This window comes from Hyperoodon ampullatus, assembly GCF_949752795.1.
Source record: "Hyperoodon ampullatus genome assembly, chromosome: 3".
Taxonomy (NCBI): domain Eukaryota; kingdom Metazoa; phylum Chordata; class Mammalia; order Artiodactyla; family Ziphiidae; genus Hyperoodon; species Hyperoodon ampullatus.
In genome coordinates this window covers 138,390,175-138,407,861 of record NC_136916.1, presented here as the reverse complement: position 1 = coordinate 138,407,861, position 17,687 = coordinate 138,390,175, and the positions used below count along the sequence as shown (strand labels likewise).

Genomic DNA, 17,687 nt, shown 5'->3' with positions numbered 1-17,687 from the left:
TATCCTGCTTGGGATTTATTGGGCATCTTAAATCTGTGAGTTGCTGTATTCTGTAAGTTCTGCAAAATTCTTAGCCATTATCTGTTCACATATTTCTTTTGTCCCATGCTTCTCCTCTTTTTCTGAGACTCCAATTATATGAACACAATTATGTGTACTAATAAAATATCCTGTCTGTATCTTACTTGCTCTTCTCTATTTTCTACTTTTTGTCTACCCCTGCTGCATTCTGGGCAGAATGGTCTTATTTCACTTCTTAATTTTAGTTATTGTATTTTTCAACTGGTAATTTTCAAATCTGCTTTGTTGCTCTTTATTGTTTCTAATTCCTTGCCATATTTTTCAAGCGTGTCTACTATTATTTGATCATAATAAATACAGTATTTTTATATTTAAGTGTCTATTTCCAATACCTGGTATTTTTGTAGGACTGGTTCTGTCATCTATTGTTTCTGCCAATTTTTGTTCATGCTGTCTTGTTTCCTTCTGTTGGGAAACTGTACACTGGACATTGTACTTCAAAAAAGGTGTTTGTAGAAACAATTTGAGGTCTAGGATGACAGTGTATTTCTCAGGAACAGATTTCATTCACTTCTGTCAGATACCTAGGATATTAACAGTCCCAAACCTCCTTAATCCACCTTTAGGTTTCCTGGTGATCTAAGTCAGGCTGGACCATGGCTTGTTAGCTTCTAATTCACTCTTCTTCAGAGGGTGAAGCTCTTTGGAATCCCAGACTAATGTGGCAGGAGGTTTATCAGGCATAACACCTGGATGAGCTCTAAGTGTTGACTTTTGTCCCCTTTGTCATGTAAGAGAACCAAATCTCAGATTCCAAGTGGCTTCTTCTATATCAGTAAATGTCCTCAGAGTAAAAGGAGTTTTCAGTGCTAGGTTTACCAGTCTGAATTCTTGCTTTCTTGTAGAATTAGGCTTACTAATTCCTCATTATCTTATTAGTTCTGCAACACATTTTTTATAATAAATTTATTTGTTTTATTTATTTATTTTTGGCTGAGTTGGGTCTTTGTTGCTATGCGCGGGCTTTCTCTAGTTGTGGCGAGCGGGGGCTACTCTTCGTTGTGGTGTGCAGGCTTCTCATTGCAGTGGCTTCTCTTGTTGCGGAGCACAGGCTCTAGGCGCACGGACTTCAGTAGTTGTGGCAGGTGGGCTCAGTAGTCGTGGCTCGTGGGCTCTAGAGTGCAGGCTCAGTAGTTGTGGTGCAAGGGCTTGGTTGCTCTGCGGCGTGTGGGATCTTCCTGGACCAGGGCTCAAACCCATGTCCCCTGCATTGGCAGGCAGATTCTTAACCACTGCACCACCAGGGAAGCCCCTCTGCAACACTTTTTTTTTCTTTTTTTTTTTTCGCTGTACGCGGGCTTCTCACTGTTGTGGCCTCTTCCGTTGCGGAGCACAGGCTCCGGACGCGCAGGCTCAGCGGCCATGGCTCACGGGCCCAGCCACTCCACGGCATGTGGGATCTTCCCAGCCCGGGGCACGAACTCGCTTCCCCTGCATCGGCAGGCGGACTCTCAACCACTGCGCCACCAGGGAAGCCCTACAACACTTTTAAGAACTCTTTTCATCCATCTATTTTAGTGATCCTTAGCCCACCATTCCTACCTAACCTAACTTTCTTACCTCATTTGAAGCAATTCAGTAGAGACATCCAAGCACAAAGTTCTCACCTCATTCAGAACACTAATGGGTACTCTCTTTTGTCCTTGAATAGAAATATTTAACAAAAGTTAAGCATGATATCCAGTCAAAGAGGTTTTGAACAAGAGTTCCTATGGATGTTACATTTTCTTTTCCCTGGAGTATCTTCTGGGAAAAGGACATACAGATCTTGTTGAATGATCCCAGTTTATTAATCCCAATTCTTATTTCAATATCAATTATTACCTTATGGTTTACTACTTTACTATGGTTTATTACTTTACTTTATGGCATCAGTATTTACTACCTTTCTACACATTTGTCATAATTTATAGAAGAGGCCCCAAAATGTACAATTACATATTTGATGTAGAATTAGATCACTCAACATTTACGGCATAGTCATTGTATGTTAAATAATATACCCAGTGCTCTAGAGAGTTGCCCACCAAAAGGGCCATGAAACAAATCCTCTACTTCAATTCCTTTTTTTTCTAGATGGCTGAAAATCTACACAAATGTCATTTCGAGTACAAACATCTACGAGAGAAACTGCGTACTGTTACGAAACAATATAAGATTGTCCTAAATGAGGAGGATAAAGTTTTTATGCAGAAACAGAAAATTTATTCTGAGTATGTTTCTATCCATAATCCATACACGACTCAACATGCTTTAGTTATGGGTTGCTTCTCCACTTAAGCTTATCCTAGTTTAAAATCTATTGATAACAATAAAATGTTCTTTACCCAATTGTAAATACACTCCTAATGCGCCTCTATATATACTGAATAATGCTTTCCTCATATGGGTCAGATCAAATCCATAAACGCCAAATCTATTATTTTTACTTCTAAATCAGATTCTTGAAAGAATAATCATGCTTTTACCCCATGAGATTGCCTAGAGAAACTATGAGATCTACCTTCATCAGAAACTGTCTTTGCACCTACATTTCCTTTCTCAAAAAAAGGTTTTATCATTGACACAATCCCCTAACCCAGAGACTGGGAAATTATTCAAGGAAACCCTTATCTTTTACTAGGACTCCATTCAAGCACCAAGGCTTGTCAATTCCACCTCCCAAATATTTCTCAAATATATCCTATCCTCCTCTCCAACTCCACTCTTTTCACCCCTTTTAGCTTCTTTGGTTTGGCTTGCCTCTCATAAGTTCTTCCCACTTTCTGTTTTACCACCCCTAACTTATCCACCTCCCTCTCACCACAATGATCCTTCTGAAACATTCCTCTGAGGTCATTCCTTTTTATCAGTCACTGCATTGTTGTCAGCTGGGTACAAATCCCTTTGTCCCACTGAACTATGAACAGATCAGAGCAGTTGCTCTGTCTTACTCAGCACTGTATCTTCAAGATCTTGTCCATTGCTTAGCAGGTAGTGGGCTTTCACCAGTGTTTTCCTAATGAGCATTACAGAATAACATCTTGCAAGTATGAGTTATGTAAGTAGTAATACATTACTACACTCAAAGTTAAATCACATGGAAGTGTAATTATGGTGTCCAGGCCCACTTATGTGAAGCTGAATTTATGGTCACTGTTGTAGCATTTAGGATGCAGAGAGTTATTGCAATCATTTTGTGTCATCCAACTGAATAGCCTACTAATAGTATTCTTCAGGCAGAAACTTTCCTCAGATCCATACTAAGTTATCGGTTTGAATCACAAAATGTGCTGATGACAAATAATTGTAACAATAAAGCATTTACTACTGTTGTTGGTTTTTGTTTTCTTCAGCTTGGGCTACCATAACAAATTACCATAGACCAGGAGACTTACACAACAGAAATTGATTTCTCATAGTTCTGGAGGCTGGACATCTTAGATCAGGGTGCCAGCATGGTCAGGTTCTGGTGAGAGCTCTCTTCCTGACTTGCAGATGGTCAACCACCTTCTTGCTGTGTCCTCACAGAGGAGAGAGAGGGAGAGAGAGAGAGAGAGAGCGAGCGCTGTCTGGTGTCTCTGCTTATGAGGGCACTAATCTCACCATGAGGACTCCATCCTCATGACCTCATATAAATCTAATCACCTCCCAAAGACCCAATCTTCAAATACTATCTCACTGGGGCCTAGGGCTTCAACATATGAATTTGTGGGGGGACACAGTTCAGTCCATAGCAGTTTTGAAGAAGATGAGACACTTAGATAAAGTACTTCCTGTTATAGGCACATTCCTATCAATGTCTAGAAATTTGAACAAAATCATAAACTTCTCATTATTCTCTCTGTAAGTTAGAGATGAAAAATAACCACTCTTTACAAGATGCCTCATGGGTGCCACCCACTGCCTTTGGCACTTTACATCTCGGTTAATCCTTAAAACCAGTGAGATAGGTATTGTGATCCCCACTTTATGGATGGGGAAACTGAGGCTCATCCACAGGTGAAGTCTCTTTTCAAGGTCACACTACTAGGAAGAGGTAGACCACTATCCAAAGTCAGTCTGATTGATTCTGTCACCTTTTACAAAATAACAGAACTGGTAAATTCATTAAATGAGACACACCCACTCAGCATGATGAAGTACTATAGAATTGTTCTTGTGGTTTTATGGTTACTATTGCAGTTAATGTTCCTTTCATGGCTTAGAGATTTTCATAAATTTATATTTAGCCACCAGTAGCAAAAAGACTTTGTCTCTATTTTTACTAATTTATTTGATAAACAGTTCATGAACTAAACTTTCCAAACTACTTTTTAAATTCTTGTTTGTGGTTGCATATTTTCTTATGCTGAGGAGTTAAAAATGATTATTTCAACCTTAAATATGTGATTACTCTGTTTTTTCATGGTAGAAATCAGAAACAACTGGCATTTGTAGCTCAGAAAGAAAACTTCCTATCAAAAAGAAAAGTAGACATCAAAAATATGGAAGAAGGACTTATCACACTCAAAGACCTTCATCGGTATGTTTGAAAATTTTAATCTTCATTCTTCTACATTTATTTTTTTAATAAATGGTAACAACAAATCTATGCCAATTTCTAATATACTATAGAAAAGGAGGTTCATAATTGACTCTCTCTCTTTTACAGTCCAGAAAAGTCATTATCATCGAATCTTTCACTGAAAGGATAGACATCACTGAGGCACTGAGTTGTACATAAGCTGCGTGTAACAGCTCTGTTACAGCCTTCACATTCCCCTCCATCCCAGATTCACAAGCACATCTTCCATCCTTAATTACCACTTATCCCTAATTCAAGAATATTTATTGGCTTTCTAAATTATACATGGCAGCAAATCAGAATTCAGTCTAGAACCCAGAGTTCCTCACCAATTTGTTGACCTTAACCCTTCCTATGTCACAGTGTTATTTCTCTTCATGTCCCCCTCTGTATGCAGCAACTTTGCCTTAGTCACAAGAGTCCTGACTTGCTGCTCCTTTCCTCTGTTTCTTTGCATATGATGATGTCCTTTCCTTGGTGAGATTGCACCTCCATTCTGGCAATCCATGTTCCTCTATTAAACATTATCCTCTAATAACCTTTCCTCAACTGCCTCGCCAAAATCCGTTCTTCCCTATCCTTGGCTTCAATACTTGCAAAATCAGTTTGCACTTGCAAAAATTGTAATTGTCTTCCATTAGTCTGCCACTAAAATCTTTAGTTGTTTCACAAGGTTTGTTTTGTCTCCCAATTAGATGGTAGCCTTATTGTGCATGTGAATTATACATAGTCTACTATACATTTTAACAGCTCCCACAAATGCGAAATCCAATATATTTTTCTTGTTTTTAGAGCAACAAAGGAAGTATATCAGCAACAAATAAAAGTCCTGAACGATAACCTGGAAAGAAAAAATCAGAGATGGTAAAAAAAAAAAAAAAAAAACCAACTCATTTATATTATAAGTAGTATATGTTATCTTTTTAAATTTAAATTTTATTTATTTATTTTTTATACAGCAGGTCCTTATTAGTTATCTAGTTTATACATATTAATGTATTTATTTCAATCCCAATCTCCCAATTCATCTCACCCCCCACACGCCCCCTCAGCTTTCCCACCTTGGTGTCCATACGTTTATTCTTTATATTTGTGTCTCTATTTCTGCCTTGCAAACCAGTTCATCTGTACCATTTTTCTAGATTTCACATATATATGTTAATATTCAATATTTGTTTTTCTCTTTCTGACTTACTTCACTCTGTATGACAGTCTCTAGATCCATCCACATCTCTACAAATGACCCAGTTTCATTCCTTTTTATGGCTGAGTAATATTCCATTGTATATATGTACCACATCTTCTTTATCCATTTGTCTGTCCATTGTATATATGTACCACATCTTCTTTATCCATTCGTCTGTCGATGGGCATTTAGGTTGCTTCCATGACCTGGCTATTGTAAATAGTGCTGCAGTGAACATTGGGGTGCATGTGTCTTTTTGAATTATGGTTTTCTCTGGGTGTATGCCCAGTAGTGGGATTGCTGGGTCATATGGTAATTCTATTTTCAGTTTTTTAAGGAACCTCCATACTGTTCTCCATAGTGGCTGTATCAATTTACATTTCAACCAACAGACCAAGAGGGTTCCCTTTTCCCCACACCCTCTCCAGCATTTGTTGTTTGTAGATTTTCCGATGATGCCCATTCTAATTGGTGTGAGGTGATACCTCATTGTAGTTTTGATTTGCATTTCTCTAATAATTAGTGATGTTGAGCAGCTTTTCATGTGCTTCTTGGCCATCTGTATGTCTTCTTTGGAGAAATGTCTATTTAGGTCTTCTGCCCATTTTTGGATTGGGTTGTTTGTTTCTTTAATATTGAGCTGCATGAGCTGTTTATATAGTTTGGAGATTAATCTTTTGTCCATTGATTCGTTTGCAAATATTTTCTCCCATTCTGAGAGTTGCCTTCTTGTCTTGTTTATAGTTTCCTTTGCTGTGCAAAAGCTTTGAAGTTTCATTAGGTCCCATTTGTTTATTTTTGTTTTTATTTCCATTACTCTAGGAGGTGGATCAAAAAAGATCTTGCTGTGATTTATGTCAAAGAGTATTCTTCCTATGTTTTCCTCTAAGCGTTTTATAGTGTCCGGTCTTCCATTTAGGTCTTTAAGCCATTCTGAGTTTATTATTGTGTATGGTGTTAGGGAGTGTTATAATTTCATTCTTTCACATGTAGCTGTCCAGTTTTCCCAGCACCACTTATTTAAGAGACTGTCTTTTCTCCACTGTATACCCTTGCCTCCTTTGTCATAGATTAGCTGACCAGGTATTTGGGTTTATCTCTGGGTTTTCTATCCTGTTCCATTGATCTGTATTTCTGTTTTTGTGCCAGTACAATATTGTCTTGATTACTGTAGCTTTGTAATATAGTCTGAAGACAGGGAGTCTGGTTCCTCCAGCTCTGTTTTTTTCCCTCAAGATTGCTTTGGCAATTCAGGGTCTTTTGTGTCGCCATACAGATTTTAAGATTTTTTGTTCTAGTTCTGTAAAAAAATGCGATTGCTAATTTGATAGGGATTGCATTGAATCTGTAGATTGCTTTGGGTAGTATAGTCATTTTCACAATATTGATTCTTCCAATCCAAGAACACGGTATATCTCTCCATCTGTTTGTGTCATCTTTGATTTCTTTCATCAGTATCTTATAGTTTTCTGAGTACAGGTATTTTACCTCCTTAGGTAGGTTCATTCCTAAGTATTTTATTCTTTTGTGGCAATGGTGAATGGTATTGTTTCCTTACTTTCTCTTTCTGATAACCTGTTGTTAGCATATAGGAATGCAAGAGATTTCTGTGCATTAATTCTATGTCCTGCAACTTTACCAAATTCATTGATTAGCTCTAGTAGTTTTCTCATGGCATCTTTAGGATTCTCTATGTATAGTACCATGTCATCTGCAAACAGTGACAGTTTTACTTCTTCTTTTCCAATTTGTATTCCTTTTATTTCTTTTTCTTCTCTGATTGCCATGGCTAGGACTTCCAAAACTATGTTGAATAAGAGTGATGAGAGTGGACATCCTTGTCTTGTCCCTGATCTTAGAGGAGATGCTTTCAGTTTTTCACCATTGAGAATGATGTTTGCTGTGGGTTTGTTGTACATGGCCTTTATTATGTTGAGGTAGGTTCCCTCTATGCCCACTTTCTGGGGAGTTCTTATCATAAATGGGTGTTGAATTTTGTCAAAAGCTTTTTCTGCATCTATTGAGATGATCATAAGGTTTTTCTTCAATTTGCTAATATGGTGTATCACATTGATTTATTTGCATATATTGAAGAATCCTTGCATCCCTGGGATAATTCCCACTTGATCATGGTGTATGATCCTTTTAATGTGTTGTTGGATTCTGTTTGCTAGTATTTTGTTGAGGATTTTTGCATGTATATTCATCAGTGATATTGGTCTGTAATTTTCTTTTTTTGTAGTATCTTTGTCTGGTTTTGGTATCAGGGTGATAGTGGCCTTATAGAATAGATATAGATATAGATATAGATATAGATAGTGGCATTATAGAATGAGTTTGGGATTGTTCCTTCCTCTGCAGTTTTTTGGAAGAGTTTGAGAAGGATGGGTGTTAGCTCTTCTCTAAATGCTTTATAGAATTCACCTGTGAATCCATCTGGTCCTGGGCTTTTGTTTGTTGTAAGATTTTAAATCACAGTTTCAATTTCATTACTTGGTCTGTTCATATTTTCTATTTCTTCCTGGTTCAGTCTTGGAAGGTTATACCTTTCTAAGAATTTCTTCCAGGTCATCCATTTTATTGGCATAGAGTTGCTTGTAGTAGTCTCTTAGTATGCTTTGTATTTCTGCGATGTCCATTGTAACTTCTCCTTTTTCATTTCTAATTTTATTGATTTGAGTCCTCTCCTTCTTTTTCTTGATGAGTCTGGCTAAATGTTTATCAATTTTCTTTATCTTCTCAAAGAACCAGCTTTTAGTTTTATTGATCTTTGCCATTGTTTTCTTTGTTTCTATTTCATTTATTTCTGCTCTGATCTTTATGATTTCTTTTCTTCTACTAACTTTGGGTTTTGTTTGTTCTGCATTCTCTAATTCCTTTAGGTGTAAGGTTAGTTTGTTTATTTGAGATGTTTCTTGTTTCTTGAGGTAGGATTGTATTGCTATAAACTTCCTCTTAGAACTGCTTTTGCTGCATCCCATAGGTTTTGGATCATTGTGTTTTTGTTGTCATTTATATCTAGGTATTTTTTGATTTCCTCTTTGATTTCTTCAGTGATCTCTTGGTTATTTAGTAACATATTATTTAGCCTCCATGTGTTTGTGTTCTTTTTGTTTTTTTCCCTGTAATTGATTTTTAATCTCATAGTATTGTGGTCAGAAAAGATGCTTGATATGATTTCAGTTTTATTAAATTTACCAAGGCTTGGTTTGTGATCCAAGATGTGATCTATCCTGGAGAATGTTCTTTTTGCACTTGAGAAGAAAGTGTAATCTGCTGTTTTTGGATGGAATTTCCTGTAAATATCAATGAAATCTCTCTGGTCTATTGTCTCATTTAAAGCTTTTGTTTCCTTATTAATTTTCTGTCTGGATGATGTGTCCATTGGTGTAAGTGAGGTGTTAAAGTCCCCCACTATTACTGTGTTATTGTCAATTTCCTCTTTTATAGCTGTTAACATTTGCCTTATGTATTGAGGTGCTTCTATGTTGGTTCATATATATTTATAATTGTTATATTTTCTTCTTGGATTGATCCCTTGATCATTATGTAGTGTCCTTCCTTGTCTCTTGTAACATTCTTTATTTTAAAGTCTATTTTATCTGATATGAGTATTGTTTCTCCAGCTTTCTTTTGATTTCCATTTGCATGGAATATCTTTTTCTATCCCCTCACTTTCAGCCTGTATGTGTCCCTAGGTCTGAAGTGGGCCTCTTGTAGACAGCATATATATGGGTCTTGTTTTTGTATCCATTCAGCGAGCCTGTGTCTTTTGGTTGGAGCATTTAATACATTCACATTTAAGGTAATTATTGATATGTATGTTCCTATTACCATTTTCTTAATTGTTTTTGGTTTGTTTTGTAGGTCTTTTTCTTCTCCCACTTAGAGCAGTTCCTTTAGCATTTGTTGTAAAGCTGATTTGGTGGTGCTGGATTCTCTTAGCTTTTGCTTCTCTGTAAAGCTTTTGATTTCTCTATTGAATCTGAATGTGATCCTTGCCAGGTATATTAATCTTGGTTGTACGTTCTTCCCTTTCATCACTTTAAATATATCATGCCACTCCCTTCTGGCTTGTAGAGTTTCTGCTGAGAAATCAGCTGTTAACTTTATGGGACTTCCCTTGTATGTTATTTGTCCTTTTTCCCTTGTTGCTTTTAATAGTTTTTCTTTGCCTTTAATTTCTGTCAGTTTGATTACTATGTGTCTCAGTGTGTTTCTCCTTGGGTTTATCCTGCCTGGGACTCTGTGCTTCCTGGACTTGGGTGGCTATTTCCTTTCCCACATTAGAGAAGTTTTCAACTATAATCTCTTCAAATATTTTCTCGGGTCCTTTCTCTTTCTCTTCTCTTTCTGGGACCCCTATAATATGAGTGTTGCATTTAATGTTTTCCTGATGTCTCTTAGGCTGTCTTTATTTCTTTTCATTCTTTTTTCTCTATTCTGTTCCATGGCAGTGAATTCCACCATTCTGTCATCCAGGTCGCTTATGTGTTCTTCTGCCTCAGTTATTGTGCTATTGATTCCTTTTAGTGTATTCTTCATTTCAGTTATTGTATTGTTCATCTCTGTTTGTTTGTTCTTTAATTCTTCTAGGTGTTTGTTGTTTAATTCTTCTAAGTCTTTGTTAAACATTTCTTGCATCTTCTCGACCTTTGCCTCCATTCTTTTTCTGAGTTTCTGGATGATCTTCACTATCATTATTCTGAATTCTTTTTCTGGGAAGTTGCCTATCTCCACTTTGTTTAGTTGTTTTTCTGGGGTTTTATCTTGTTCCTTCATCTGGTGCATAGTCCTCTGCTTTTTCTTTTCTTTTTTTTTTTTTTGTGGTACACGGGCCTCTCACTGTTGTGGCCTCTCCCGTTGCAGAGCACAGGCTCGGGACGTGCAGGCTTAGTGGTCATGGCTCACGGGCCCAGCTGCTCTGCAGCATGTGGGATCCTCCCGGACCGGGGCATGAACCCGTGTCCCCTGCATCGGCAGGCAGACTCTCAACCACTGCGCCACCAGGGAAGCCCTGCCTTTTCATTTTGTCTGTCTTTCTGTGAATGTGGTTTTCATTCCACAGTCTTCAGGATTGTAGTTCTTCTTGTTTCTGCTATCTGTCCTCTGGTGGATGAGGCTATCTAAGAGGCTTGTGCAAACTTCCTGATGGGAGGGACTGGTGGTGGGTAGAGCTGGTTGTTGCTCTGATGGGCAGAGCTCAGTAAAACTTTAATCCCCTTGTCTGCTGATGGGTGGGGCTGAGTTCCCTCCCTGTTGGTTGTTTGGCCTGAGGTGGCCCAGCACCTGAGCCTGCAGGCTCTTTGGTTGGGCTAATGGTGGACTCTGGGAGGGCTCACACCAAGGAGTACTTCCTAGAACTTCTGCTGCCATTGTCCTTGTCCCTGCAGTGAGCCACATCCCCCCCTCCTCCTCTGCAGGAGACCCTCCAAAACTAGCAGGTGGGTCTGCTTCAGTCTTCTCTGGTGTCACTGCTCCTTTCCCCCGAGTCCTGATGTGCACACTTGTTTGTGTGTGCCCTTCAACAGTGGAGTCTCTGTTTCCTCCAGTCCTGTTGAAGTCCTGCAATCAAATCCCACTAGCCTTCAAAGTTGGATTCTCTGGGAATTCCTCCTCCCATTGCCATATCCCCAGGTTGGGAAGCCTGATGTGGGGCTCAGAACCTTCACTCCAGTGGTTGGACTTCTGTAGTATAATTGTTCTCCAGTTTGTGAGTCACCCACCCAGTGGTTATAGGATTTGATTTTATTTGATTGCGCCCCTCCTACCATCTCATTGTGGCTTCTCCTTTGTCTTTGATGTGAGGTATCTTTTTTGGTGAGTTCCAGTGTCTTCCTGTTGGTGATTGTTCAGCAGTTAATTGTGATTCTGGTGCTCTCACAAGAGGGAGTGATTGCATGTCCTTCTACTCTGCCATCTTGAACCAATCTCAGTATATGTTATCTTAATTAACGGTGCCCCAAAGTTGGAAGGATGTCAGAGTGCTTGCTAGAGTCCAAGGAATTTATTTTCCCAAATTAAATTGTGTGAGTTTTCTTGGATCTAGATGTGTTTGTTAGTTTGATTTTTTTGGCATTGAACAGAAACAAAGTTTTTCATTCCAATCATGTGAAGTCACCAAAGAGTAAAATTGCCAAGATGTGCAATGCCCCTTTGCTCATCCATGCTCCTATGTGTACCAGTAAGGAAGGTGATGTGCAGGGACAGAGGAGAGTGTTTAAGTACACAGGCTCTACAGGTGGACTGCTTTGTTTGCTCTGCCTCTTATTGGCTCTGTGACCGGGGCTAAGTTATTTAATAATCTCTCTGCTCCCATCCCTATAAAGTGAGTAATGATAGTAGCACCTGCCTTGTAAGGTTGTTGTGAATGGTAAATGAGATGATTGATGTACAGTATGTAGCTCAGTGCCTGGCACCTAGAAAGCACTTGCAGAAATATAGCTATATTTTATTATTGTTGTCATTATTATATTATTTTTAAGACTCCTATTGTACATTTTTACTCTTCTCTAGTTATATAGCTTTTTTATATTATAGTGGAGAGAAAAATTTGAGAACCTAGAAGCTTGAAATTTCTTACTAGCACTTTGTGTAGTTTAGGTAATTCTTTTACTATTTCTGTCTGGGACTCTTCTTTTTCAAATACCCCTGAGCCTTCCCCATTTCTATCCTTTACCTAGAGGAGGCAAGCTCTAGGTAAAGTGTGGTTTGTCCACTGTCCTGTTGGATGTACTGACACAACTTAATGTGAAGCAACTTGCAGAGATGGCATTGAGGCAGTTAATGTTTTGTCTTATTTTTTCAGCTAACATGTCTAGTCTACATCATCAATGGCACAAACAATTTTATATAATCATAGTAGGATTTGTTTTGTTTTGAATTCCTTCATCTTTTCAGTAAACTGTGATGTCAATTTGATGATATTTCTTTTTGTTCTAATCTCTAGTGTTATAACTCAGTGGAAAATAGCTTGTTTGCTAAAAAAACATGCACGTTGGACCAACATGATAAGGGCTGAAATACAAGAAATTATAGATAAAATTCAGGATGCTGAACTTAGACGCAGTGAATTATTACAAGAGGTAAAGGAACTCAAGGAACTTAGTATTTACTCCCTATATTGCATGTCAGTAATTCTTCAGTATTTCATTAAACCTTACCTTATTAAAAGGTATTTTGCTTTCTGCTGATTTCATGTTTAGAGTGAATTATGTAACTTTCTTGAGAAATGTAGCCAATTGCTCTGTATTAACTATAGGAATTTAGCAAAGTAGCAATTCTCTCCAGAATATGCTTTTGAAGCATGTAACTGAAACTTGAAGATAGTGTTTAGGGAAACTATCTAAAAATAAGGAGAGTAAACATCATTTATTTAGCTCCTATATTTATCCTGTGCCTACCTTCGATCCCCTACTACTCCCATTCCCCATTTCCTCATGTCATTTATAGCTATTGTTTGGTGAAGAAATTAATCTCTGGAGGGAAAAAAAGATCCCCCTCAGTGGTTACTGAGAAATGATATAACCTGAAATCAGAGCCAAGTCTCATGCACAAAAATATTAATTTACCTGGCTGTTTGAAAATGTAATACTGACTGCTACAAAACAAATGATAAATCCTCATTTATTTCCCCTAATTAGACCAGTTTCAGAGAAAATGAGATCAATGAGTTTTTGGCACAGATTGAACAACTTACATTAGAATTAAAACAAGAGGAAGAGGAATTTGTTGCCAAAGAAAAAAAGTTAATTCAAGAGTTGAGCAAGTATGAGGTAAATTTTATTTTACGTCTAAGAATAATTTTAGATGGTGATGTGCAGGGGAGGGTGTATTTCATGCTATTTTAATCAGTTAGAAGTAAAGTAAATCTTCTAGTATAAACAAGACTACAATTAAATTCTGAATCTTTCTTCTTTTTCTAAAAAAGAAATAGAACAACAAGAAATATGTTTTCAGTTAAAAGAAAAAATCACATGCTCCAAGTTTTGTGGAAGTGCTGGCAAAATCCATGGAGACAAGTAGAGTGTTGGATAAAATCATGCAGAGCCAGAACAGGAGAGGCTGGAGAGAGTAATGAAGGGTGAGGGAGACCAAGAAGGCCAATCTCAGAAGTCCTCCTTAAAGACAGGGCATGGCACTGACCTGGGAACTGCCAAGGGCTGACCTGAGGTAGAATAGAGCATGGATGATGGGGGAAGTGGAGAGAAAAGTCACTGCAAGGACCCAAGGGGCCCAGAGTGGCTAGGTCTCTGGAAACACAGCAGAAAACAAACCTTTTCAAGGTGATGGTGTTACCTTGATAGACAAGGGCATGTTTCTTGGAGACCACCATTGGAAGAGTAGCTGAGGAGAAAAGAGATGGTAGCAGAAGGCTTCCTGAACTTGATTCAGTTTGAAGAGGGAAAAAAAGGCCTGACTACCCCAAAGAGAAACTATTTGAAGGCAGGGGAGTAAGGAGTCCTTACATTTCAAAGTTTAGATCTTACCCTGGTCCAAGCCCACTCTTCCTCCCACCACACACACCCTGCCACGTCCTGCAGAAACCCTCTGCAGATAACCGGTCCCAGAAAAAGCCAATTTTTTCTAATGTAAATAGCGAAAAAGAAGCAGATATGTCTTCCACACAAAAACACTATGAGAAAAACAAGTGAAGGGGCAATGAAACTTTCCATCAAATGAAGAATGCTCAGAAAAATGGTGCTGGAACAGATGAAAACTGTGACTCAACATCCCTCCATGAACTCAGAAAAAAATAATTTCATAGAAGTGCCAAGGAAGATTAGCAATATGGAAATACAGGAACTCAGGGAAGAGACGTCAGAAGGGGATGGCCAGAAATAGGAAGAGGGGAAATGGGAACTGGCACAACTCAGGGAACAAACCAGGGAAAGAAAGCATTGCACAAACCTATACAAAATTAGAAGGAACAGAAGGAAGAAGCAAGGCGGAAAGCATTTCTCCATTGATTGTAGCATGTGTGGGTACCCAGTATTTTTCTAGGTGCTGAAAAACAGAAATTTTTAAAAAGGGGGAAAGAACAGAAGCCTTATGAAGTTTACATTCCAGTGGGGTGGGGGAGATTGAAAATAACAAGATAAACAGTAGAACATGTAGTATATTCAGTGGTGATAAATGCTCTAGAGAAAATAAAACAGGGAAGTGGGATAGGGTGAGTGTATGTAATCTGGCCTGTGTGCCATTTTAAACAGGGAATCAGAGAAGGGTACAGCCCCAAAGGCTATGAGGAAGTGTGATGTGCAGATATCTGGAGAAGGTGACTGCAGGCAGAGGACATGCTGAGCATTCAGGTTCTGAGGCAGGACTGTCCTATTTGAGGAATGACAAGGAGGCAGTGTGGCTGCAGCAGAGATGGGGGAGAGTGCTGGAGGTTCTAGGGACTCATCTTCCAGAAGCAGATGCTGACATGGAATTAGGAGTGCAAAGGTTTATTAGGGTGTAATGCCTATGAAAGGACTGGGCAGGGGCAATTATGTAAACTGCAAACTCTCTGGGGAACTCCAGAGCAAGGATCGTCCATTAGAAGAGGCCTGCCTTGGGCAGAAATGGCTATACCCTTGTACCATCTCTTTGCTCACACAGTTAGTTGGAGGCCACCCCTCAAAGAGCATGGTCTTGGCTAGACAGCCAAGGCCACTCTGAAGGAGCCAACCACACTGGAGGCTGTCAGCTAACCACACTCCTTGCCACAGGACAGTGAATTCTTCCTTGAGGGTAGATCTAAAAGGGGCATCCCCAGGCTTGCCACACCTTGTGAGAACTTTGTCTTTCCTCTGCATGGGCTGGGAAGCCAATAGTAGGTTCTGAGTGAAGATTATTTATTCTGAAATAATCTGATTTTCATTTAAACAGGATCACTCTAGCTGCTATTGAGCAGAATTTAGGAAAGCACTGGTGGATGCAGGAAGACCAATTAGCAAGCTAGAGCAATACACCAAGTGGTTCAAGTAGCTTGAACCAGAGTGATAATTGAGGAGGTGGTTGGAAGTAGTCAGCATCTCAGACGTTTATTGAAATAGAGCTGACGGAGTTTACCAGTCATACTTAATGGTAAACGAATGAAGGCAATCCTCTTAGAGTCAGGAATAAGACAAGGACACCAGTTAACATTGCATTCAAGCTTATACAATGAAATTAGGCAAAATAAGTAAATTAGAAGTATAACACTGCAGATGAGAAAATTTCTGCAGGCAGTCTGCTTGCCAGGCTGTGTGCTCCCTGCAGGACTCTGTCCACCTGTGCCTCATTTACACAAAGTCATGGGCAGATGGCAGCCTGTGCGCCATTATTATAAATCCCTTTTCCCCTTGAAAATCATCATCAACAACCCTGGGCACATTGGAATCCAATTTCTGCCTTTAGTTCAGTGGCATGAGGAGCCCAAATTGCAGAGGAAGCACCCTCAGATTTTGGTTTATGGAACCATTATTGTACCCTTGATATAATCATTCTTCTCACCAGTAGTAAGATCTCTGGACTGACAGAGCCAAATTCACAGGGAGGGAGAGCAAAATCATTAGGTTTAATAGTGAGAAGGCCCACTGCTACTTGGGCCCCTGACCCAAAATTCCCAAGGAAAACAGCCCTGAATATTAGTCACTGGTTCAGAATGTAAACTTCCAAATCTTGAGAGGTGTTTTCTTCTAGGCGGTGCTGTGACTAAGTCTTCTATAGACTTGGCTCCAATACCCAGGGGCCTCCGCTACAGTGTTCCTAGCAGAGCTTGCAAAGCCTTCTGTATCACTCTGATCTAGCACAGACACATTGATCATGGTTGGGTCTGCTGGGTCCTTCAGCCCTGTGTCTGGCAAGTTTCAGTCAGAGAAACAGAGCTACCAGGAAAGGGGTTTATTAGAGGATTTGACCTTCTGCCATTGTGGGAGCTCGTTATGTAGTCTAGTGAGTCTTTCAGCTTTACATCTGGAGCTGGGGCCCAAAGGCAGCAGGGTAGGCAGTTGGGAAGGAAAGATGGACAGGAAGTGGAGAAAGCAAGGTCAAACTGGAAGTCGCAGGATGAGCGGAACTTATGAGCTTGGACTAGTACCTGCATTGGCCTCTCTCCTTTCCAAGGCTTCAACCCCCCCAAATTGCAGCAGAAGCCAGAGCCTTTCATCACTGGGCTATGTATGCACATGGCTCAGGACTCAGGGAAGCTAAGGGAAGATTTGAATGATCTGAAGAAGCTGTGGGCCTGACAGGTCACCCAACTCCAAGAAGCTGAGCCAGCGAACACCACCTTGCCTGAGCTGCAGCAGCATCTGATACCCAAACCCTCACTCCAAGCATAAAACAAGAGCTTGGTTTCTTGTCAGGGTGCTGCTGGCAGCTTCAGCCTTGTGCAGGCAATGGGAATGAATTAATGCATTCACATGCCTCCTTATCCCCCCAGGCCATTCTTTTTTACAGAATATAGTATAGATATGTGTTTCTTAATACTGCAGTCTGGAGAATTTACTCCTGATTCTGCATTGTAATATTTTTATATTACGGTATTTTATGTATGTTTTTGTCTTTCTGTATTATTCATAAGGATTCTAATGGTAATTTGGAATGGGACAGCATATCACTGTATTAATTAGGGTGCGAGCAAGGTGTTCTATCAAAGAGATGCCAAAATGCGTGAACATAAACAAGATGTGTACTAAAGGGTTAACAATCCTCTATCCTTTACTGGGAAATTGACCTTGGCGTAACTTTCTGGTTCTTCCCCTAGTAGCCTGATAAAGGTGGATTATCAGTTGTATTATCAGGCAACATTGCTTATATAGAACAACCCTTTATTAGTATGCTGCATCTTGACCAGGAGAATAACTAGCGGGAAACCAGAGCATTGAGCTTTCCTGGATTTGGTGC

The 17,687-nt window shown here is 39.3% G+C and overlaps 1 protein-coding gene across 1 annotated transcript in view; it reads left to right on the top strand.

Moving 5' to 3' along the window:
• The window catches only part of CCDC175 (coiled-coil domain containing 175), a gene marked incomplete at its 5' end in the record, with an annotated part of 73,903 nt that overhangs the window by 34,693 nt on the left and 21,523 nt on the right, over positions 1 to 17,687 (top strand). Inside the window, 5 exons of the mRNA XM_079699744.1 lie at positions 2,158 to 2,294; positions 4,475 to 4,585; positions 5,420 to 5,491; positions 12,763 to 12,898; positions 13,457 to 13,588. Coding sequence (XP_079555870.1) covers positions 2,158 to 2,294; positions 4,475 to 4,585; positions 5,420 to 5,491; positions 12,763 to 12,898; positions 13,457 to 13,588 — 588 coding nt within the window. The remainder of the gene's footprint in view (positions 1 to 2,157; positions 2,295 to 4,474; positions 4,586 to 5,419; positions 5,492 to 12,762; positions 12,899 to 13,456; positions 13,589 to 17,687) is intronic.